At 39.8% G+C, this 25,711-nt stretch overlaps 1 protein-coding gene across 2 annotated transcripts; it reads left to right on the plus strand.

Annotated features, from left to right (window-relative positions):
- The first annotated feature begins 205 nt into the window (after window positions 1-205).
- Window positions 206-25,177, plus strand: EFCAB3 (EF-hand calcium binding domain 3). Of its 2 annotated transcripts, none has more exons than XM_012747388.3 (10): window positions 206-239; window positions 2,142-2,228; window positions 6,436-6,509; window positions 10,459-10,602; window positions 11,734-11,805; window positions 13,237-13,357; window positions 18,774-18,967; window positions 19,326-19,510; window positions 21,192-21,314; window positions 24,702-25,177. In XM_012747388.3, the coding sequence occupies exons 2-10, from the start codon at window positions 2,155-2,157 to the stop codon at window positions 25,026-25,028; spliced, it is 1,314 nt and encodes a 437-aa protein (XP_012602842.2). In that variant the 5' UTR covers window positions 206-239; window positions 2,142-2,154; the 3' UTR covers window positions 25,029-25,177. The 2 variants fall into 2 exon arrangements, with proteins under 2 accessions (XP_012602842.2, XP_075850081.1); XM_075993966.1 differs by lacking the exon at window positions 206-239 and adding an exon at window positions 246-509 and having other exon boundaries at window positions 2,138-2,228.
- Window positions 25,178-25,711: the final 534 nt, after the last annotated feature.

The raw sequence follows: 25,711 nt of genomic DNA on the forward strand, positions 1-25,711 counted from the left end.
AATTCTTCTCCTTCCCTGAAATCTAGACAGTGTCCAAATGTTCTTATTCTGTAATTCACACCCTCATTTACCCCAAGGATGCTGAATGACCTACATTGAAAACACATTCGCTCTAAGGCTGGAAAGAGCTTACGAGTCATTCTCTCCCTTGGCCTGAGCCTGAGCAGGGAATGAGGTCACAGTTGTATGATGGAACAAACCCTTTATTGGATTCTTGATCTGATTGAAGCCCAGAAGTGGTAAGTAGCACAGCTTAAAAGTAGGTAAATATCAGGATTTTGTAGGATTCTATGCTGACTCATTTTTTTAAAATCTATAATCTATGAGAGATTGAAGGTATTTTTTTTTTTAAAATAATGATTATTTTTAGCCGCGAGGATGATTTCACAGGACCTTTCAAATGCTGAAATTGTTGACTCTCTCCGGAGTTCCCAGCTCTGTGGTAGGATTCCAGATGTTGACCACTTGTAATTAAGTTGTTTAAAAACAACTGCTTTTCACACTCTGAGGTAAAGACCTGGGAAAAATTGATCAAATTCTAACATTCAGAGACTTTTTTTCTTCATAGTTTAATAGTGTTCAATTGTCCATTATTCCTAAGTCCACAACCTGGTTTTCTTGTCAGTAAACCACCTGATACACTCTACATTTTAAAAGTTAATTGGAGAGATAAAAACCAACAAAGGCAGAAGCTTTACCAAGCCAGCTTCTGGTCCATAGGCCCTATTTCTCAAACTATGCAGAAGTGAAAAGGGAGGGCTAGGAGCCATAGTAGTTTAAGAGTCCATTTAGCATAGTCTGGGGTAGCAAAACAGCATTATATCCCACCCCCATTCCTACTTTTAAAAAATACCAGTTCGGGCCAGGCGTGGTGGCTCACGCCTGTAATCTTAGCTCTCTGGGAGGCTGAGGCGGGCGGATTGCTCGAGGTCAGGAGTTCAAAACCAGCCTGAGCAAGAGTGAGACCCCGTCTCTACTATAAATAGAAAGAAATTAATTGGCCAAATAATATATATAGAAAAAATCAGCCAGGCATGGTGGCCCATGCCTGTAGTCCCAGCCACTTGGGAGGCTGAGGCAGAAGGATTGCTTGAGCCCAGGAGTTTGAGGTTGCTGTGAGCTAGACTGACACCACGGCACTCACTCTAGCCTGGGCAACAAAGCGAGACTCTGTCTCAAAACAAAAACAAAACAAAACAAAAAATACCAGTTCGTTCATGAGAAATGATAGGGCAGGGATGGGTCTACCAGAAGGAAATTTGGGCAAAGTCTACTTACCGCCAGGCAGGAATCTAAGATATAAACTAGTAGGCAAATATTTTAGAAATAGTGTAACATTTTATTCTTTGTCAATTGTGACTTGAAATATTCTACTGATTTCATAAATAAATTTTATCTTCAAATAACATTATCCTGCATATTTCTAGGATGCTTTATCTGTATCACATGGCACCATTTTTATCATTTAATGTGTACAACTTGATGATTTGATATATGTATACATTCTGAAATAATCACCACAATCAAGCTAATTAACACATCCATCACCTCACATAGTTACCATTGGTGTATGTGTGTGTGTGTGTGTGTGTATGTGTGTGTGGTTAACACTATTCTCTTACAGATTTCAAGTACACAGTACAGTATCGTGACCCATAGTCACCATGCTATACATTAGACTTTCAGAACTTATTCATTTTCAAGTTTTATACTCCTTGACCAACATCTCCCCATATTCCCCTCCTCCTAGCCCCTGGTAACTACCATTCTACTCTCTGCTTCTGTGAGTTTGACTATTTTAGATTCCACTTATGAGTGAGATCATACAGTATTTGTCTTTCTGTGTCTGATTTACTTCACTTAGCATTTCTTTCTATACAGGATCAGTGTGATAATATTTGAAGGGGGGGGCACCAGTGGCAAAAAATTTCTTAAGAGATCTGGAAACAATACACAAGAAAGTTGGATTCCACATGGCTTCCTAATTTGCACATATCTCTAACTTGAATTTGCATGTATTACCATTCTGTAAGGCCCCGGCCTTTTCAAACTCTAGGCCTTGAGCTGAAAAAGTTGCAAAAGAATATATATAAATTAATCTGTGAGCTGATTATTAATTATATTTTCTGAATTCCAGACAGAGTCACTGGCCACATGGCAGTTTCAGAAATTAAAGCAAAACTTAAGCTGAATCCTCTAACAAAAGTACCCATCTCCCACGGCAAGAGGTAGGTAATGAATGTACTGAAGTGGTAAATATATCATAATAAAGAATTATTAAGGTGATGAATATATTAAATTCCCATAAAGGCTATGATAAAACAATTAGAATGATCTTCAAATATCTATTCTGCAGCCTGGGCCACAGAGTGAGATCCTGTTTCTACAAAATATTTTTTAAAAATTACCCAGGTGTGGTGGCACATGCCTGGAGTTCTAGATACTCCCCTGGCTGAGGGAGGAGGGTCACTGAAGTTTGAGGTTACAGTAAGCTATGATCATGTCACTCCACTCCAGCCTGGAAAATAGAGCAAGACCCTGTCTCTTTAAAAAAAATTTATTCTGTGATATGTTTAGTTATAAAACAAAACATCTGAACTTAAGAGACAGATTTGTTAATGAAAGCAAAAAGATATGCAAACTTCTTGATTAGAGAAGCAAAGAGTTCTCCTACCTGTTCTCCCAAACAAGAAGCTATTTTTTTGTTGTTCTCTTTATTTGGTGGAATTTATTGAAAATCTTAAGAGAATTTACATTTACCATAAGGAAGATATAAAAATGAGAGCATATAAAGGAAGCCACAGAGTCAGGTACACCAGAAACAACATATAGCCAGAAGGAAATTAAGGCCAGTGGAGGGGAAGAAGCCATTTGTAGTGAAACCGGGTGGGTAGACCATGGGAGGAATAGGGTGCCAGTGCTGGGTAGGGTAGGGAAGAGGAGAGGTATGCAAGAGGGAAGAGTATGGAGGATGAGGCAGTGGGGAAGGGGAGAGGGTGGGTTTGGAGGATTGTAGGGGTAGGGGAGAGGGAATATATGGGAGAGGGAGGGGTGGAAGGAGAAGAGGGTGGGAGAGGCCAGCGCATCCGCGGGCCCGCATCACTGAGTACGACATCCTCATTTCGGAGATGAGGAACTGTCTACGACTGTACAGCTATCTGAAGCAGGAGGAGCCAGGGCCAAGAGGCTATTTTTGTCAGTACAGTTGTCAGTTACACATTGAGATATTTTGAGTGCCAGTTTGAAGGAGAAAAAAATTAGAAGATCATAAAGAAGACCTAAACCCTAGCAAGTCAAAGTATAGAAAAAGAGTCTATATTTCAAACATAGCCAGTAAATGAAATCTGGTAAATTAGCCATGACAAACCCTGGGCTAAAATTGGAAAAGGAGGCTTGCCTGTGACACTAACCATAGCTTTTTCTCAGTTAGCTAACATCAAATTCCAATAAACAGCTACTAATGACTGAAAGTGAGAGCCTGATTTATGTTTTAATCTGATCATAAGAAGAAAATCTTATTTCCTTCCCCATAATTAACCACGTACTTTGCCACTTAGAGAATATTTTTCTTGGTGTCCTGACTATGACATTCTAAAGAAATGTGTGACTTTTTTAGAGGGAAGTAGGTAAGATAACCTTAAGGCAGCCAAACCCTTGACCTCACTTCCCTTTCCCTGCATTACAAGCTGTCTTTTGAAATTGTTGAGTTCCTTATCACTAAAAGTAGTTAAGCAAAGACTGGACAGTACCACATATTGAGAGAATTCCTACATTAGATGAGAGGCTGAATAAGTTTCATTCCAAACATAAGATTCCTTAGTCATTTGAAACATTGCAAAATAAAGACTTTCTCCAATGTTTGATCCAAGATAAGGTTTGAAATTGTACCAAGAGAATCCTTTTTTTTTTTTTTTTTTTTTTGAGACAGAGTCTCACTTTGTTGCCCAGGCTAGAGTGAGAGCCGTGGCGTCAGCCTGGCTCACAGCAACCTCAATCTCCGGGGCTCAGCGATCCTCCTGCCTCAGCCTCCCGAGTAACTGGGACTACAAGCATGCGCCACCATGCCCGGCTAATTTTTTGTATATATATTTTTAGTTGGTCAATTAATTTATTTCTATTTTTGGTAGAGACGGGGTCTCGCTCAGGCTGGTTTCGAACTCCTGACCTTGAGCAATCCGCCCGCCTCGGCCTCCCAAAGTGCTAGGATTACAAGCATGAGCCACCACGCCCGGCCGAGAATCCTTTTTTAAATGTAGCTAAAAAACTTTATACTGCCTGGCCTACTTCCCTCTTGCTTCTTGAGAACATCATATATCTCCATCTATTGCATCTTTTACATCATGCAAAAGAAATTTGTTTATATTTAGAAATACAGATGGTCCCCATCTTAACAATGGCTCAACTTAAAATTTTTTGACTTTACAATGGTATGAAAGCAGTATATATTCAGTAGAAATCATACTTTGAGTACCTCAACAACCATTGTTTTTCACTTTCAGTACAATATTCAATAAATTACATGAGACATTCAACACTTTGTTACAGAATGGTTGTGTGGTAGATGATGTAGACTAATGTAAGTATTCTGAGTACATTGAAGGTAGTTTAGGCTAAGCTATGATCAGTAGGTTAGGTGTATTAAATGCATTTTTTACTTAATGATATTTTCAACTTACGATAGGCTTACTGGGATATAAACCCATCATGAGTCAAGGAACGTCTGAACAGCAAATATAAAATAATCTCTCCGAGTAAAGACAAAATTGAGTTTTCAGAAGTTTAAGTAGGTGATAAAAACTAAACACCAGAAGAAGAAATCAATGCTTGTAAAAACTGAGAAAATAAGACAAATTAGATAAAATTACATTTTGAAAAGTTGAGAACAGTACATTTTGAGAACTTATCACCTACTTTTCTCCCAGGCCCCACTTTGAAAATGAGTTGAATCTGATACTCTAGAGGATACTATTAATAAACCATAATAATTATTTTGTTTAACTACAATGTTTAGTATTTCTTCTAGTTTTACTTTTTTTGGGGGGGACAGAATCTCACTTTTTTCCCAGAATAAAGTGCCAAGGCATCAGCCTACCTCACAGCAACCTCAAACTCCTGGACTCAAGCAATCCCTCTGCCATAGCCTCTTGAGTAGCTGGGACTATAGGCATGTGCCACCATGCCCGGCTAATTTTTCTATATATATTTTTAGCTGTCCAAGTAATTTATTTCTATTTTTAGTAGAGACACAGTCTTGCTTTTGTCAGGCTAGTCTTGAACTCCTGAGCTCAAATGATCCACCCGCTTAGGCCTCCCAGAATGCTAGGATTACAGTCATGAGCCACTGTGCCCGGCCTTAGTTTTACTTTTTGAACTGCCTCTTGTAAAAGCACAAAACTATGAGATTTCATTTTTTTAAATGTTTTTAGTTCTGCATCAAAACTAAAGGTATTTTAAATAAAATAAATTTATAACATTGTAATTAAATTTTATAATTAAACTATATTTACTTAAATGTAATTAAAGTTTATTTAAGTTACCATATTATAAGCAAACCCAGTTTTACAGATACATTTTTGTGTTCTTAAACTAATAAATTACTGCAGGTCTATACAAAGTATCCCCCAGGTATTGATGTTTTCCTTCCTTTTCCAGATTTTACTTTCACCCAGGGTTCCAAACTTTCCAGAAATGCTCTGTCCTTATCTTTATCCCTATCTAGCTCTATCTCTATCTATCTCTAATATTGGTAAAAAATACAATTTGGCAATTAAAATTATAAAATAATCATGGATGCAAAGGTTTCTGTAGAAGGATATTCACCAAGACATTATTTATACTAGTTAAAATTTGAAACAACATATATGTATGTGTGTGTATCTATATTATTTTAGAGACAGGTCTTGCTCTTTTGTCCATGCTGGAGTGCATTTTTCTTAGCTACAGCCTAGAACTCCTGATCTCAAGAGATCCACCCACCTTGGCTTCCCAAAGTACTGGGATTAAAAGTGTGAGCCACTGAGCCCGGTTGAAACTTATATTTCTAACAACAGTTGTACTGTAAAGCTTATATCCATGAGCTCTGGAGTCAGACAAATCTGGGTATCAATCCCAGGTCTTCCACTTATTATAGTATCTGTGTGACTTGCAATGAGTTATTTGATCCCTCTAAGCCTCAGTTTTCTCTTTGGTAAAATGGGAAAAATCAGATGTTTTTAAGGGAGGGGTGATGAGCAAGTATAGGGCAGAGGTGGACCTCAGAAGCAATATTTTCTCGCTGTCCATCCTGTGGCTATTGGCAAGTGACAGTAATAGGTCCCTTAGGTAGTAAGACTGGATATGTTGTGATGCTTACGGTCATTCCAGTCAGCAAAAACTGATAAACAGGACTGGTTGCACATATGTATTAAATGTAAATCTTTTCATGTCTTTTCTCAGGGATAAAGACTTACCAGGATTTCAATGCCAAATACAGCACAAAGAAAAGAAGTTAACTGCTTCACAAATGGAAGGTAATGAAAATCATCCTCAAAATTGAAACATAAAAAACAGCTCCTTACTATATCTGACCCTTTCTTCTCAAAGACAGGTCTGGAATTTCAAGGGTTGTCAATACCACCCTGTCACTTGAGAGAGAATTAAAAAAAACACAAAAAATTTTTTGTGGCAGAGGAGGGGAATTGCTTTCAAATGGGCATCTCCCTAGAATTTAGACAGTCCTGGTCAAAGAAGAATTTGTGGCTGTGGAAAAGAACAAAGGCAAGGTCAAATATAAATTAAGTAATAAAGAGGCCAGGCATGGTGGCTCACACCTGTAATCCTAGAACTTTGGGAGACCAAGGAGGGAGGATTGTTTGAGGCTAGGAGTTAGACATCAACCTGAGCAAGAATGAGACCCGGCTGCTACAAAAAAAAAATAGAAAAATTAGCTGAGCATGGTAGCATGTGCCTGTAGTCGCAGCTACTTGGTAGTCTGAGGCAGGAGGATTGCTTGAGCCCAGGAGTTTGAGGTTGCTGTGAACTGGGGTAACAGAGCAATACCCTGTCTCAAAACAAACAAATGAACAAAAAGTAATGAAGAATATAAACTGAACAACTAACGTCCCAGGATTTCTCAGAAAAAAAAAGGTTATAATGATAAAATTAGCTATAAAATTAGCTATACTGGCTACAGTTCATTCATCCAAATAATAAATATTTATTTAAAGCCAAAATGTAATACACACAGAAAACACAACAGAACAAGTCAGACATGGTCCCTGCCCTGAAAGGAAGTCTAACATGGAAGGAAGTTAAACTGTGAATTTGTTGAATAAATCACTTACATTACAATCTGACATGAATTATGATAGGAAGAACATAGAGTGCTATAGAAGCACAAAAGAAAGTCTCCTAACTTGGTCTTGTGAATGAAGAAGAGTAGTTGCAGAGAAGGCTGAACGATGAGTTAGGAATAAATCAGTAAAAGAGCACAGAGAAGAGTGTTCCAGGCAGAAAGGACAGAATCTACAGAGGCCCAGAGAAAAGGGAAAGCATGATGCACCAGAAAAACTAACAGAAGTCAAGCATAGCTGTGTTTGGGTTCTGGGGAAGCTAATGCTTCACATTTCCAAATTTAGAACCAATTGAGAAATTGACTCAAGAGACAGAAAGGAATCAAAGAATCACTTTTATTGCTGGGAAAGCTGGTTTGGGAAACACAAAGGATTGTCAAGATCAGATTTGCATTTTTAATTGTAAAACTGAGCTAAATTCCTTATAGTTTTATAAAATTTTAAGATTTCTAATGTACCTTAATAAACATTGGTGTTCATTTTAAGGGATCTGTTTTAGTCAGGTATGGTAAGACATGCAGATGTGGAAATGACTGTCATGAAGTAAGTTTTTCATACTCACAGATCCCTGGAATAAGGAGGCACAGCCTGCCAGGCAGGGTCACATGAGGAAGCACCAAGGTCAGTTAGGAAGTAGTTGGGGCAGAATGTGGACAAGAGCCTTTACTGTGGTTTCCACAGAAAGGAATGGACAAGGCAGGTTAGGATTAGCCAGTTTGAATAATTTCAGTGGGCTCTGGGATATAGGGACTGTCCCCAGCTTCCTGATACCTGCCTCTTGAGTGATCAGAGCAGGGGAACAGTGGCCCTGAGTATAGGAGCTGGAGAAGGCAAGTAATTGGGGGTATGGGCTCTGGATTAGTTGGTTCGAATATGAAAGAAAGACTCACAAACTGGTAGTTTTTACTGTCTCTAGGAATTGACTAGCCCTGACAAGGGCAGCCCCTCCAGGGCTAGCAAGACCCCAGATATCAAAACATCAAATACAGGCCAGACAGGGTGGCTCAGGTCTGTAATCCTAGCACCCTGGGAGGCTGAGGTGGGCAGATCGCTTGAGGTCAGGAGTTCAAGACCAGCCTGAGCAACAGCGAGACCCCATCTCTACTATAAATAGAAAGAAATTAGCCAAACAACTAAAAAATAGAAAAAATTAGCTGGGCATGGTGGCACGTGCCTGTAGTCCCAGCTACTCGGGAGGCTGAGGCAGAAGGACTGCTTGAACCCAGGAGTTTGAGGTTGCTGTGAGGTAGGCTGATGCCACAGCACTCTAACCCAGGCAAGAGAGTGAGACTCTGTCTCAAACAAAACCAAAAAAACACATCAGGCTGGGTACTGTGGCTCACACCTGTAATCCTAGCACTCTGGGAGGCTGAGGCGGGTGGATCACTCAAGGTCAGAAGTTCAAAAGCAGCCTGAGCAAGAGCGAGACCCCATCTCTACTAAAAATATAAATACATTAATTGGCCAACTAAAATATATATAGAAAAAATTAGCCGGGCATGGTGGCGAGTGTCTGTAGTCCCAGCTACTCAGAAGGCTGAGGCAGGAGGATCACCTGAGCCCAGGAGTTTGAGGTTGCTGTGAGCTAGGCTGACACCATGGCACTCTAGCCCGGGCAACAGAGTGAGACTCTGTCTCGAAAAAAAAAAAAAAAATCAAATACAGAAACTAGCAGATGTGTTCATTATAGTGCTTATTCCTCAACTTTCCTATGAAAGCTTAATCTATTCATTCTACAAGTATTTATTGAACATTTCAAAATCCCTGGCATTTTCCATTGTCACTTTTTTTTTTTTTTGAGACACAGTCTCACTCTGTTGCCCAGGCCAGAGTGCCATGGCATTAGCCTAACTCACGTCAAATTCCTGGGTTCAAGCAATCCTTCTGCCTCAGCCTCCCGAGTAGCTGGGACTACAGGCATGCACCACCATGCCCGGCTAATTTTTTCTATATATATTTTTAGTTGGCCAATTAATTTATTTCTATTTTTAGTAGAGATAGGATCATGCTCTCGTTCAGACTGGTTTTGAACTCCTGACATTGAGTGATCCTCCTGCCTCAGCCTCCCAGAGTGCTAGGATTACAGGTGTGAGCCACCACATCCGGCCTATTGTCACTTTCAATTGTTACCCTGAGGAAAACTGAAGCAATCAGAATAGAATTTCCACAGATTCCCACCTCAAAATCTACTTTCTTGTCAGCATCTCTACCTACTCTGCCTTCCACCAATTTTTTAAACAATTTAGCAACAAAGATAAATAATACAGAATTGGACTATAACCCAAAGTATTGGACTATAACCCAAAGAATTGGACTATAACCCAAAAGTCCACAAGTCCATACTGATTGAAATAAGTGATTGAATTTTAATACAAAGAAGAGATAAATGGCAGAGGTAGTAGTAGCTGGAGGGGGAAATGAGGTCACAAACTTAGCAGCTTAAAACAACACAAATTCATTATCTCACAGTTCTGTAGGTCAGAAGTCCAGGTGGGCTCAGCTGGTTTCTCTTCTCTGGGTGTCACAGGGCTGAAATTAAGGTGTTGGCCAGCCTGTAAACTTATTTGGGAGCTCTGGAAGACAGTTTGCTTCCAATTTCATTCAGATTTTTGGTAGAATTCAGTTCCTTATAGTTATAGGGCTGAAGTCCCAGTTTCCTTGCTGTTTATTAGCCAGGAGCCTCTATTAGGTCCTTATGGCTGCCTGCATTCCACATTATGTTACCCCTACATCTTCAAACCAGCAATGACGGGTCTCTGACTTCTTCTGCCACATATCTCTTGCTTCTAGCTCTGTAGGGATCATGTAATTAGATAGGGCTCAGGATAATCTATCTTAATTATATATGCAAAGTCCCTTTTGCCATGTAAGGTAACATGTTCACAATGTCTAGGGGTTAGGGCATAGACATCTTTGGAAGGCCATCTCACCTACCACATTTGGTTTTCCACCAATTAATTTATTCCAGTTCAAATTCCATGGAAAGGCACTGTTCTTTATAAGGAATATCTATTAAGTATCTTAACACTTTTTAAAACATGTTCTCCAATCAACTGTATTGTCTGTCCTAGTCTCATTAGCATATATATTTCTTCTTGAATAACTGTCCTGAATTCCATTTCCCCAGCCTTCCAACATGCCTACAACTTCTTCAACAAGGATAAAACAGGCTGTATTGATTTACACGGAATGATGTGCACTTTAGCTAAATTGGGAATGAGTCTAAGCAAGTATGATGTCTATAATGAATTAAGATGTGCTGATGTTGATGGTGAGTACTTTTCTCATTTTTCTCTTAAAAGATTTTGATAAATATATTTTTCCCCAGTGGCTGTATAAATATGAAAAATAAACCTTACTTGCTCAAAAATATGTGTATGTGTGTGTGTGCGTGTGTGTCCCTTTGAGGATATCAGTGAAGTATGTATACAAGTTATGAAATCAAATTAATGCTACAAAATGGACTATTTGAAAATTCTTTGTAGAAACTAAGAGTGACTGTCTCATTTCAGTATCAAATTCAGGTTACCTATCATGATGTACATTTTGGAGGGTACCTTGAAATAACAGATACAAAGTCAATAACAATATCAAACACAGCACATTATTGAGAAAATCCAAGCCCTTTGTTTCTGTTTGAATCATAATAGAACAAATCTTCCTTTTCCATCATTAGGGCCCACTTATATTGAATTGTAAATCATACAGCATTTTTGTTGGTATTTTTAAAGTATACAAATGTTTTTATTGAATATACTGACCTAGTGATTAGTAGCCCAAGCTGATATGGTGCGTGGAAAATACATTCAGTTTATTGTCTCCTCTCACCACTCTCCACGCAACTGCCAGTGCCCCATTTAGTTCCATATGTGGTTCAACATCACCAGTTAATTAAGATGTCACTTGTTTTTACTAACTCTGCCCATTTTTCTATTAGTTCTTGGAAACACACACACGCACACCTCTAATAGTACTCACTATCTTTTCATTTTAGAGGAAATGGCACAATGTGGGGATGTGATATAATAGGAATAATGTGGTGGGAAAGCAGGGTAGACTCTACAAATATGGCAAGTTTCTGGAAAAGGAGTGAACAGACATACAACAGTGGCTGGGCGCCCCGAGTTTGATGTTTATATACCACCATCTCTTCTTCAGGCTGTGGGGGGCTATTGTAATGGAGCTGAGACCACTTCAAGAAGACCATCACATATGGCTTCTTAGCCTTTTGGCTGAGAGCAAGTAAAAAAGACTATCACTTGCCTGAGCATATCTCCAGCCCTAAAATGCTCTGATTTTAAGTATTAAATGGTCCAGAGTGTTTTAATTTTTATATTTAAAATATATTATAATAATTAAAATACATCTTATTCTTGTTCTGAGCCTTAGATTTCTGTTGCAGGAGATGGGAAGGTGAACTTCTCAGACTTCATAAATGTGCTAACAGATAAGAACTGCTTCCTCAAGGCTGTGCGTGAGTAGAGCTTTTACTGAATAGAAGGCAGTTGGGCAGCTACAACTCACTCCACAGTAAATGTTATTCACTTCGGCTCTGATCAGGAGGCAGATCAGGAAGGTGTAGTCTTGGATATGACTCACTTGAGTACTGCTTCTCCAAAGCAATATCTGCCGAGCAAACTGATATAGTTTTAGAATTTTAACTTAAATACATCAAGTGGGTATTGCCCTGGCATTGTCCTGAAAGCCTCCTATGGGGGACACTACCCTTTGGTCTCCAATGAGAACACTCAGGGAGTAACTGGTATAGAAAAGTGTGATCTCCTTTTATAGTGTTTGAATTCTTTACCAAGTGTATGTACTACTTTAAGAGGCATTCCTTTATAAAAGAAAAAACATTTTTTTCAGAGAAAGAAAAATGCTCTCTGTCATGTAAATGTGGGGTGTTGATAATTTACTGTTCTTGAAAAAATACCTTCCTCACATTGATGAAGCCTTTACCCTCAGTGCTGGAGAGTTTGCTGGAGGCTAGAGAGCATGTTCTCACCCAAGGCTGTACATGATGTGTAGGTATGATAGAAATATTGTTATTAGTACACTCATTGTTTGTTTACTAGTTTAGCAGCTTGCCTTGGAAAATCTAACCACTACTCATATCATGTTTTCTAGGATAAATACATTTCAAATTCAAAATAATATATACAGTTTTGAAAATATATGCATTCATAAGCTATGAACTCCCCTTAGGATAAAGAGAAGCTACTGGCCGGGTGCAGTGGCTCATGCCTGTCTGTAATCCTAGCACTCTGGGAGGCCGAGGCAAGCAGATCGCTCAGGGTCAGGAGTTCGAAACTGGCTTGAGCAAGAGCGAGACACCGGCTCTACTAAAAAAAATAGAAACAAATTAATTGCCCAACTAAAAATATATAGAAAAAATTAGCCAGGCATGGTGGCGCATGCCTGTAGTCCCAGCTACTTGAGAGGCTGAGGCAGAAGGTCGCTTGAGCCCAGGAGTTTGAGGTTGCTGTAAGGTAGGCTGATGCCACCGCACTCTAGCCTGGGGAAATAGAGTGAGACACTGTCTCACAAAAAAAAAAAAAAAAGAGAGAAGCTACTGCTTGCAAGTACTACTATAGAAATGGGGGTTTGCCTAGAAGAACAAGCCAATAGTCCTTAACATATAATTCATGTTTATGTTTAAAGTATTCTTATATTTACTTAGAAGTCATTAAACTAAAAGTATTTTTATATTCCATGATTATTCTGTCTGCTGAGTAATCAAAATGACCTTTCTACCAAATAGAACAGATTTTTAATGTTTTACTGTATCTCTAGTCTCTGACCTGATATTATTATAAATAATCAGTAAAAAGACTGTCATTTTATTATTTTTTGATAGATGGTTTATTCAGAAGGCATTTTGAAATCTTTTCTTTTCCCTTCATAGTTCCAGAAAAGGAGATCTGTTTAGATTTAGCTGGCAACCCGGGGATCCTATTGTTTGAAATCCTATCAAAGCTTGTAGAGACTTCAGCCCTACCCAAAAAGGCTATAATGGAAATAGTAAGGTAAATGGGAAAGAACGGGTCAAAAACAGCCTTTTCAGAAGTATTTATGGGGATATTAACATGGAAGTCACCTCTTACTAACATCCAACTCCACGGGGTCTGGTCCAAAACAAAGGAGAAGGTATCTGGACAGATGCTCACATGCCATAATATGAGACCGTATTCCTTTATCCCCACATTCCTGCCTAGCTCTGAAATTGCAAGGCTGACCTCAGTCCCTCTCAGAGCCCCACTGAGGGCCTAAAACACTCAAGAAATTTCAGCCTTTCATATCTCAGGCCAGAAAATCCCAGCAGAATAAGACTTTTCTGGGATGATTTTGGGTAGACTTAGAAATCCAATTTGGAATATAAGACACTCGTGTTCATGCAAAAATTACCAGGGGCTCTCAAGAGGGCCTCTGACTCTGGGATGAGGTACAGCAAGTTCACACCTCCCAAGGTAGCCTTTGGACTAGAGCAGAGCCAGAATCAGACTTGGAATAAAAGATGAGAAAACATTCTTACACCCAAAATTGTTTATTTATTCCAATACAAAGTACTAAAAATAAATCTCCTCAATCTATTTTTATCACTGTATTAATTATAGAAATTAAACAAATGTTGCCATTGTCAATTTCAACTTACACTCCTTCAAAGCGTTCTGGTGTCCCATATTTAAAAGTGCAGAATATCACCAACAATGTAAAAATATTCTTCTTCCCCTCAATAGGTATTCTCTTTATACTACCTTATCTCTCTGTCAGATGTGGAACAGAGGGTGCACAAAATTCTACTTTTCATTCCAATTCAAAGTTATTTATTAAATGCCTGCTGTTGGTACACAAATCTGGCACATTGCTTACCGTTCAGGCTCAGTTTCCTCATCCATAAAATGGGGATGATAATAATAATACCTTTAGGGCAATTGTGGGAATGATGTGTGATAATGCATGTGAAGCACTTGACACATTATAAGAGCTCGATAAATATTAGTTATTATTATTATGTAGAAGCAACTAGAATAAGCATAGAATATACATATTATCGAATTTAATCCTCACCTCCCTAATGAGTAGATATTACTATCACTTCTCATTTTACAGATGAAAAAACTGAAGCACAGGTCAGTTAAATAACTTGCCCAAGAGGCAGTGGTGCCTAGATTTTAGCACAGTCTGGTTCCAGAATTCATGCTCTTATCCACCTCCCTGTACTGCCTCTCACACTCAGTAAGTGCTCGGGTAACGTTAGCTGACATTGGTGTTTTTATTGTTCTGGTGGTAGTGGTTGTTATTCATCTGGTTATTATGTATCTGGTCATCTTGCTATTGCTTGGTACTTAACGAAATTAAAACTATTTAAGACATAGCATTTCCATTTAAGGAGCTTAAAATATAAATGAAGAGAAAAGCCATAAATATGTGGATACTTAAAACATACAGAAGTAAAATAATATAAAATATGTTGTATAATTGTCAAATAAGTGGCAAAGATAATTTAGTTTCCTGAGGAAGCAGTTCTTGAGCTAGTTAATAGTTGAATTTGTTAGGTATTCATATAGTTGATACCATTTATTGAACATTTACTAAGTGCAAAGCTCTGAGCAAGCACTTTACACACATTTATTTTCCCCTAGATGCTGACTGATCTCTGTCCTTGCACCTTTTGACTTTTCCTCCCCTGCCCTGCCTGTCGCATAGTCTGCTCTCAACACTCCCTGTGCCTAGCTGACTCCTTGACTCCTATAGCGCCAAATGACCCTTTTATTTTTTTTATTTATTTATTTTTTTTATTTTAACTTGGACATTGACTTGGAACCAAATGACCCTTTTAAAACATTGCTGGCCGGGCGGGCGAGGTGGCTCACGCCTGTAATCCTAGCACGCTGGAAGGCCGAGGCGGGCGGATTGCTCAAGGTCAGGAGTTCGAAACCAGCCTGAGCAAGAGTGAGACCCCATCTCTACTATAAATAGAAAGAAATTAATTGGCCAACTAATATATATGTATATAAAAAAATTTAGCTGGGCATGGTGGCGCATGCCTGTAGTCCCAGCTACTCGGGAGGCTGAGGCAGAAGGATTACTTGAGCCCAGGAGTTTGAGGTTGCTGTGAGCTAGGCTGATGCCACGGCACTCACTATAGCCTGGGCAACAAGTGAGACTCTGTCTCAAAAACAAAAAACAAAAAACATTGCAGATTATGGCACCCCTTTGCTCAAAACCTTCAGAACCCTCCCATTTCCCTCCAAGTAGAAGCCAGTGTTTATGATGATTTATTGGCTCTCTGTGTGATCTGCACTCCCCTGTGACCTCTGACTTCATCTCCTGTTACTCTGCTGTAGCCATGCTGGCCTCCTGGCTGTTCCATATACACTAGACATGCTCTCACCTCAAGGCCTTTGCACTTCCTCTCCCCTCTATCCGAAACACTTTTCCCCTGGATATCCCATGACTCACTGTACTCACTCTCACCCACCTTCAGGTCTTTGTTCAAATGTCATCTCAGTAAGGCCTTCTCTGACCACCCTATTTAAAAATGCAACCCTCCTACCACTCCCTGTTTCCACTCTCTGCTTTATTTTTCTTCATACTATTTTCACCTTCTAATATACTAAATAATTTACTTATTTATTTTATCTGTTTTCTCATGCTAGAATGTAAGCTCCATGAGAGCAGGGATTATTTTTTGTCCGTTGTATTCACTGCTATATCTGCAGAGTCTAGACAAATGCTTGGTATACACCAGGCACTCAGTAATTATTTGTCAAATGACCTCATTTAATCCCCAAATCAAACCCGTGAGGTACGTTCCAATACCTCCATTTACATACAGACAAGGAGAATGAGGCACACAGAAAATCATACTGTATCTCCAGCCAACCTCCCCCTCTATAGTTTCCATCTGCCTACCAGGCATCTCCATTGGGAAGCCTACAGGCACCTCACACCCAAAATGTCAAAACTTAACTCACTTCCTTGCCCCAAACCTACTTCTACTAGTTCTTCCACTTGGGTTCCAAATCTCAAGGAATGGCTTTACCATCTCAATGCATTTACTCAACTGCCTGGGCCAAAGGCCCAGTATAATCCTCAATTTTGCTGCTCTCTCACTCCCCACATCCAGCCAATCACTAAATCCTGTCTATTTTACTTCCTAAACATGAAAGCCATACACTTCTCTCAATCCCCACAGAAACTACCCTCATGTAGGTCACCATCTTCTCACACTTACTGCAGTATTCAAACTTCTCTCTCTGCCTCCCTTCTCGCCATCTCTATCCATTTTCCATACTGCATCCAGGTGCTAACCGAATGTAACATTTACTTGGGAAATATGTACTGAGTGCCTAAAATGCCAAGCACAAATCCAATCATATCACTTACCTGCTAAAAAGCCTACCATGTCTTTTCATGTCCCCTCTGAAAAAGTTCCAACTTAACATGACATTTTCTTTCTTTTTTTAAAGACAGAGTCTTACTCTCTTGCCCTGGTTAGAGTGCCGTGGCATTAGCCTAGCTCACAGCAACCTCAAATTCCTGGGCTCAAGTGATCCTCCTGCCTCAGCCTCCTGAGGAGCTGGGACTACAGGCACTCGCCACCATGCCCAGCTAACTTTTTCTATATATATTTTTAGTTTGCAGCTAATTTTCTTCCTATGTTTTTTTTTAGTAGAGATGGGGTCTCGCTCTTGCTCAGACTGGTCTCAAACTCCTGAGCTCAAGCGATCCTCCTGTTTGACCTCCTAGAGTACTGATATTACAGGCATGAGCCACCACACCCGGCTTAATGTGACATTTTCAAGGTAACTTCAGGATAAATCTTTTTGCTTGGCTCTCCAATCTCTCTCTTACAACTTCCCTTTTCACGCTGTAGAATAAATTTGGTTCAGGTACTCAAATACTCCATGCTCCTTCACCTCCTGGTATTTGCCTAAAACGTTTTCTCCCTTCTTGAATCAGTTTCCTACAGCTGCCATAAAAAATTAATACAAACTTGGTAGCTTACAATAATAAAAATTATTCTCTCACAGTTCTGGAGACCAGATGTCTGAAATCAAGGTGTCAGCAGGGCCTCACTTCCTCTTAAGATCCTAGAGGAGAATCCTTTGCATATTCCAGTTTCTGGTGACTCCTGGCATCCTTGGCTTGCAGCAGCACAACTCCTATTTCTCCCTCCATTTTCACAATATTTTCTTCCATGTTTCTCTCAATTCTCCCTTTCCTTTCCTATGTAAGAACACCAGTCATTAGATCTAGGATCCACACTAAACGCAGGAAGCTCTCACCTGGAGATCCTTAATTCAATTACATCTGCAAAGACCTTCCAAATAAGGTCACATACACAGGTACAGGGCTTAGGACATGAACATATCTTTTTGAGAAACACACTATACCTGTCAATGCTTAGCTGACTCCTGCTTATCTTTTAGGTCCCAGTCAGTAGTCACTCCCTCTGAGACACCTTTCCTGACTCCCAATTCTGGGTCAAGGTCACTCCTTCATGCTTCTCTTTTCCCTATCATACTGCATATTGCACTGTTGAAATTACAGTCATTGTAATTTCTTATCATAAATTCCTAAAGAATTTATATCCTAAAATGCTCAGTAACATATTTCCTAAATCTGTTCATATACATGTACATACACATAACACTCCAAGAAAAGATCGGAAAGAAATGCAATCAATAGTGACTTACAGCTGTGAATAGTGGCTCATGCCTGTAATCCCCCAGTACTTTGGAAGGCTGAGGTGGGAGGATCATTTGAGGACAGGACTTCAAGACCAGCCTGGACAACATAGTGAGACTTCATCTCTACAAAACATTAAAAACAGCCAGATGCAGTGGCACACACCTATAGTCCTAACTACTTGGGAGGCTGAGGTGGGAGGATTGGTTGAGCCAGGAGTTCCAGGCTGCAGTGAACTGTGAGCTTGGGGGACAGAGCAAGACCCTGTCTCTAAACAACAACAACAACAAAATTGTGCTTTACTCACAATTACTGGTAGTATTTTCTTCTTTATGTTTTCCAAATTCTCTGCAATGAGAATTTTTTAATTAAAAAAAGTTGCATTTTAAATCCCAACACAAAATAGGAATGATAATAAGTATGATTAATGTTTGTATTCAAGCTGGTATCACTTAAGGGTTTGTCAAGAAACCTCATCCATAAATATTTTTCTAGAAAAGACTGAGAGGTTTTGGGGAAGACAAAGGAAACCAAAAGCCAAGGACTACAGATATAAAATAGTCAAATGGCCGGTGGAAAATATCAGTAGCTATTCTATAAGTGTCACAAAAATAGGCACCCAAATATTATTGAATAAATATGCAAATTAGATTTAAAAGTTTGTTCAGCATATGTAACTTGCAACTTGACAAATATTTTGGCCTATAGCTGTTTTAATCCATTTCTGAATTACTATTTTTTTTAAAGCTATTTCCGAAAAAAATTCCAGCATACTGGTAGAGGAGTAATATGGAATCCCTGTGCTACGGGTTATGGAAAAAAGAGACTTAAGCCAGAAGTGTACACACCTTCAAGCTCAAGCACAGCTGCCTTTGCTAATGCTGCCCGAGCTGCAATAATGAGAGAAAAGGATTTATTTAAATTTCTTGAAGAGCTCAAGAGTAAGAGCCATTTGTTCTCTCTCCCCTGTTGTAAAGGATTTATGTGTATATGACCTGTCAGAAATAAATACTAGAGGCCAAGTGCTGTAAGAGCAGGACTGCAGTCTATTTTGAGTGACTGGTCTCTGTCACATAGATATCATTTGAAAGCAAATGTACATCTTACCTGAATCTTCAGATGCCTGGATGAAGCATAGAGTCAGTGGATGGGTGGGGCATGGTGGCAGGAGAGTGAAGAAGGGGGGTCATGGCCACTGGGAAGAATAGATAAAGAGCAAAACAGGCAATGGATGTTTGTCTTTTATGTGAATTTCTTCTTACCTGGCTTGTGATACCATTTTTGTTTTTATCTTTTTAGGATGCAATCCCCCTTCAGATAGCCCATATTCAAAAATACCCATCTTTCCACTGTTTCCTAACGTGGATGGGGTAGTGATGGGAAAGCCATTCAGAGACGTACAGAAATTAGAAACGTTAAGGAAAAAGGAGCCTTTGAATTTCTTTGATAACTATTTTTTCCATAAAAAGGACTGGAAAGCACAGGTGAGATTTAGATTGTGTCACATTAGCTAATTTAAATACTTAGATTTTTAAGTACTAATTTAACAGAACTAATAACACGCTTTTTACAAATGTTTTTAGTCATATTTCAAACCAGATTCCATAGCCATGTGCCTAAATTTAAGCCCAAGTGTAAATATTTCATTTATTTTTAACGAATAGTTAAACTTACTGAAAAATAGAACCCTATATTTGGGTTTAAGTATGGAGAATATAAGAATAATAACAGAAGGCCCTGAGGTCCTACCCGAGGCTGCTGTCCAGAGCTGCACTTTGGACTCCTTCAATCAGCTCTAGATTGTGGTCGGGCAGACACCATGGGATGAGAGAACAAGTCCATAACCTGATGGAAAGGCCACCCTGCCCTTGGCTAGAACCCCACCACTGTCCCAGCTGCACCTTCTGGCCCTGCTTGACACTCTGTTGCCTCTAATCTATTTGCTCCCCTCCCAAGATACACTCTGTCATCATGAGTTTTAAGGTCTCAGGCAAGTTATACCCAATTTACCCCAGGTTTGTCACTGGCCTCCCAGCCTAAGAAACAGGATCAAGATTTAACTGGAAACTAGCCCACCCTGTGTAGCATCTCTGGGATCCAGAGGTCCATGTATTGTTTACACCATTATAAAATCCCTAGAAGGCCCCTCCAGACATAGGGTTTAAGAGTCCCAGAGGGTGCCAGGCCTGGTGTCTCATGCCTGTAATCCTGGCACTCTGGGTGGCTGAGGCGGGAGGATTGCTTGAGTTCAGGAGTTTAAGACTAGACTAAGCAAAGCTGAGACCCCCACCACTACCAAAAAGAAAGAAAGGAAAAAAAAAAAAAAAACAGCCAGGCATTATGGGATGTGTTTGTAGTCTCAGCTGCTTGGGAGGCTAAGGCAGGAGGATCACTTGCGCCCAGGAGCTGAAGGTCGCTGTGAGCTAGGCTGATGCCACAGCACTCTAGCCCAGGCAACAGAGTGAGACTCTGTCTCAAAAAAAAGAGAGAATGAGGGAAAAATGGGTTAAAGGATGGAGAAATCCTAAGATGGAAAAAAAAGTTAAGAGAATTCATATTAGATAGCTTTAAAGAGACAAGCTCATCAGCTGAGAGAGTTTGAAGGTTTGGTTGTCCAGCAGCCACTATGATGATGGTAAGAGAGTTAACAGAAAATGAAGGAAAAAATGTCAAGCAGTACCGAGGGCCTGAATGAGGTAATACACATTTTCAAAGAAAGCAATCTCATATTTACATGATTTCCACCAGCATTGTTCACTAGCCCAAGAACAGGGGAAAGAGATGGCTGATTCCCTAGGAGAAGTTTGGAAGTAATAAAAGCTGTCTGGAGGGCACAATCATTTTTGGTGTTTTGTGATGGTGGAAGGTTTGGGTCATGATGGTGTTTGCTCCTCCATATCCTCCATATGCATTGCATGTGGAAACTGATCTATACATTTCTTACAAGAAGGCTTCATCATTATTAAGGAGAATTTATCAAATGTCCATTTACACATGGCACTAAGCTAGGTGCTCCAAAACAACTGACAAATGGTTTAGCAATAACCTGATAAATCATATACAAATCTTTTCATCATAAAATATACTTATGTTTATTATATATTTATTGTTGCCTAATTCAAACTAAAATGTATTACTAACCTTCTTTTTAAAATGTGCATACAGGCAGCAAATATAAAGCCTATAGACCCTGCCTCAGGCTATTCAAGTGAAATCTATACCATTGGTGAAATGTTCAAGAGAAAGCAGACTTGGACAGTGGCTGATGCAGCTGATATTAAACAGCAGGTGAGTAGTCATTGTTGAATGCCTTCCCAGAAGGCATTGACAAAAATATTCTCTAGTTAAATACTACATCATAAAACCAAGAAAATTTTGATATGCCCTATGCTTTTAAAATGAGACAAGATCGTTGCTCATTTTAACCCATTATAATGACAACATTTCTTGCTCCACAATCAAATGGATTCTAATGTGAAGTGTTATGATTTCATCCCTGCCCCATTTCTGGGACACTCATTTGTTTCATGCTGTAAATAGCAAACTAATTAAGGTAGGAAACTGACAGTCACAGTGAGTGGTGTACTCAAGGGATCATGGTGAGTAAAAGCATCCTTATTATAGCAGCTCAAAAATAATAGTAATAGTTTCCTAAGTGCCAGGCACCATGTTCTACAGTGCTGATTCACTTAATTATCACAACACTTTAAGGTAGGCTCTGTTGTCATTTCTTGTCATTTTACAGATATGTACAGAGAGGTTAAGTGATTTTCCCAAAAGCACACACCTAATAAGTAGTAGATTAAGGAATATAAACATGGGAAATGTAGCTACAGAATACATACTTTTTTTTTGAGACAAGGTCTCACTCAGTTGCCCTGGCTAGCATGCAGTGTGTCATCATCACCGCAACCTCAAACTCCTCAAGGAGGAGTTAGGCTCAAGCATCTTCCTGCCTCAGACTCCTGAGTAGCTGGGGCTGCAGGCATACACCACCAGGCCTGGCTAATTTTTTCTATTTTTGGTAGAGACGGGGTCTCACTCTTGGTCAGGCTGGTCTTGAACTCCTGACCTCAAGTAATCCTCCCACCTTGGCCTCCCCCAAAGTGCTAGGATTACAGGCGTTAGCCACAGCACCCAGCTGGAATACACAATTAACCATAAATCTATGCTGTCTACTTTTGTAGCCTGACTTATTAGCAACTTTTGTACCCCACAGAGATAGACAAGGATGTTATTTATTTTATGCCATCTCCCTCTGCATTTGATACTAATAATAAAGCTCTCCTTGACACTTCTACTTCTTTCGCCTTTCCAGTACTGCATCTTCAGTTCTCCTTGTAGTTCTGTGTCCTTTCCTCTCTCTTCTCTTTCCTGAATGATTGTCCCTTAAGTATTGATATTTCCTAGTTTTCTGGTCTCATTCTATTGCTCTTCTCATTGTATACACTCACCCATTCATTTGTTCAATAAATTTTTATCCATAAGTTCTGAGATTAGGAGATACCACAGAATAAAAAACACACTTCGTACCCTCACTAAGTTTGGAGTGAGGGTGGAAGATGTGGAGAAAGAAACGGGCAGTAGGAATATATTGAGATAAATGGAATTACAAATGCATGCACAAGATCACAAAACAGTGAAATCTCAACCTCTGTCTCATCATGGCACAAATTCACAGTAGAGTAAGTGGAGGCTGCTTACATCCAGAGGCCTCCAGCCCTAGGGCACCAGCTGCCTGAAGGGCTAAGAAGCCTGAAAAGATCAATAGTTTGCATCTCAGTAACCCTGTTGCAGCAAAACATTGGGGATCTCTGCTTTAGTTGAAGGAACAGTGAGAGCAAATAGTCTTCAGGCTATCTTGATCCATCCTGTGTTTCAGCTGCCACCTATATACTGAAAACTTTTAAATTTGTCACTAGCCTAGACTTTTTTCCTATTCTTCTATCCTATCTCATTGACTGCATAAAGAACATTTCTACCACTATATGATGTCTTATAGCAGTGGTCCTCAAACTTTTTAAACAGGGGGCCATTTCACTGTCCCTCAGACCATTGGAGAGTGTGCACTATGGGCCCGGGACAAGTTGACTGCTAAGCAGGACAGGCAGCAGCGGCAAGAACACCTGGCAGGCGGGATAAATGTCCTGGGTGGGCCGCATGCAGCCCGTGGGCCATAGTTTGAGGACCCCTGTCTTATAGCATAACAAATTCAAACATGTCCAAAACCAAACTCATCAACTGCATCAAACTGGCTATCCCCTGGGGATTCTGTATCTCAGTTGTTGATACCACCATCTACACAGTCACTGAAGCTATAAGGCTAGGAGCCATCATTAACTTAGACATTTTTACTCATTCCTCACATCCACCAATCAAGTCCAGCCCCTCTAATTCTCCTAAAACTTTTCAAATTTGTCCCCTTCACTCTGTCCCTATTGCCACTACCTTAATTGAGGCCCTTATTAGGTCTCCAGCCTGATATCCTTATCTCTGTAGCTCCTTCCCTCCAACTATTCTCCACACAGCTGCATGAAGATCCAACCATGTCACTGTCCTACTTAAAAGTGAATGTGTCCCTCTCAACAATGGCAGCCTTTTTCAACTCTATTTTCTGCTCCACACCACTGAGGAATTTATCTCACTTTAATCTAAAACAGTGGCTCACTACAGCATGACTTTGGCTGAGGAAAGGGCTCTCCCCAACCCCACTGAGATCACCAACTTATAAGATTAAGTCTAAGGGCCTGCCTCTCTTCCATCATGACTCCTTCCTTCCCACTTTAAACTTGACACTCTTATAATACTAATACCAAGTTCCTGTACCCTCCTACCAACTCCAGGATGTTTAGTGCCTTGGAGCCTTTGTTTATGCTTTCCCTTCTGCCTATATACACCTTCCCATCACAGCTCACTCCCTCAATTTGATCAGATCCTTGAGGACCTACTCAGCTAAGCTTCTCCCTGACGGTTCTCCCTGTCCTAGGCTGAATTAGGGCCCATCCTTGGCAGTATTATTATATCTGGAGCCTATTACCATCCCACAGTTCTCCCTACTTTAGTTATTTTAGACAGAGTCTTGCTCTGTCGCCCCAGGTAGAGTGCAGTGGTATCACTCTAGCTCACTGCAACCTCAAACTCCTAGGTTCAAGCAATCGTTCTGCCTCAGCCTCCCAAGTAGCTTAGGACTATGGGTGCATACCACCATGCCTGGCTAATTTTTCTATTTTTTTAGTAGAGATGGGGGTGTCACTCTTGCTCAGGTTGGTCTCAAACTCCTGAGCTCAAGAGATCCTCCTGCCTTGACCTCCCAGAGTGAATGTTAGGATTACAGGCATGAGCTACCTTGCCCAGCCCCTTAGTTCATTGTATTTTTAATATTCTCATAAAACTTCTTTTTTTATATATTTTTAAAATTTTTATTTTTTACTTTTTAAAATTTTTTCACATAAGACGTTCACACAGAATAAAACTTCTTACTATCTCATTATTCCCAAGAAATATATTTTGATTGTCCATCAACTCCTAGCTCACATGTCCTCAAGAGGCACAAACTCTTGAGGCTCAGTGACTTTCAAGGCCTGGGAACATAACTCTTGGAATATCTATAATTGTGGTCCACAAATTAAAGATATTTTAAGGTAACTGCTGTAAACTTCTGCTCTCTCACTGCAGGTGAAGAGAGCTACAGATAACTATCATTTAGGGATTGCCCTTGAGCGCCGGAAAGAAATGCTAAACTTCTGGCGGAAGATCCGAGGAGATTTGGTTGGGATAGACACTAAAAATGAGTCCTTTTATGACACCTTTTCTACTTACACATGGTCCTGGAATGTTTGTCAAGAATTACTTTCTCCTAAGGATTTAAAGTTATATGATTCCTACATGAATGGAAATTCCACCCACAACTCTGGACTCTCTTCCCCATCAGATGTCAGTGAAAGTGACATAGAGACAGGAAGAAAAAGAAAATGGAAAAGTTCCAGAGGGTTTCAACAATGAAATGTCTACATTTTCTAAACAGCTCGTCACAAACTACTTTTTCATAGTTATCAAAATTATGGTTTCTTGCTTTTGTCTAGCACATCCTTAGCAGCTGGAAATTTTGACATCTTTTGGATTCTGACCAGTAAAATGTTTAAGTCATAAAATGGTTTCCCTTTCCTAAATCTTTACTAGTAAATAGATGCAGTGCTGTTTCGTTCCCTAGCAACCAGCTGCACTCTGCTGCCCCCACCTGGCCTAAAACTGCTTGGGCCTCAGCAGGAAGGAGAAAAGCTGGCCTTTTGAGCTCCTAAGGGACCTCCAAGCAATAAACCTCTGAGTTCATGGCGACTGTCACAGGATTAGGTTTCCAATTGTTTGTGAAGGAGGCCAGAGATAGCAGATGACAATGACCTTTCAGTTTCAGGGAATATCACCAGCCCCCATAAAACTTGATTAAATTTAGGTGTTCCCAAGGATCCTTAGCTGTACACCTGCACACTTGGATTACTCTTACAAATGGCTGATCTCATCCATTGCATTTGTTGTTCTTTAATGCATTTAATAAAGAAGCACATATATAAATATATGACAAGTTTGGGGGTTGTAATGTTTTTATTGTGGGAAAATATACATTACATGAAAGTTTCTGTTTTAATCATGTTTAAGTGTGTATCATCCATTACATTTTTATTCTTCCT

The sequence above is a fragment of the Microcebus murinus genome, chromosome 18 (assembly GCF_040939455.1).
Source record: "Microcebus murinus isolate Inina chromosome 18, M.murinus_Inina_mat1.0, whole genome shotgun sequence".
Taxonomy (NCBI): Eukaryota; Metazoa; Chordata; class Mammalia; order Primates; family Cheirogaleidae; genus Microcebus; species Microcebus murinus.

Coding starts and splice junctions, on each gene's coding strand:
- EFCAB3 (XM_012747388.3), top strand. CDS start 2,155: ATGGCAGTTTCAGAAATTAAAGCAAAACTTAAGCTGAATCCTCTAACA. Junction 6,510..10,458: donor AACTGCTTCACAAATGGAAG/GTAATGAAAATC, acceptor CCATTTCCCCAG/CCTTCCAACATGCCTACAAC. Junction 13,358..18,773: donor GCTATAATGGAAATAGTAAG/GTAAATGGGAAA, acceptor TTTTTTTTAAAG/CTATTTCCGAAAAAAATTCC.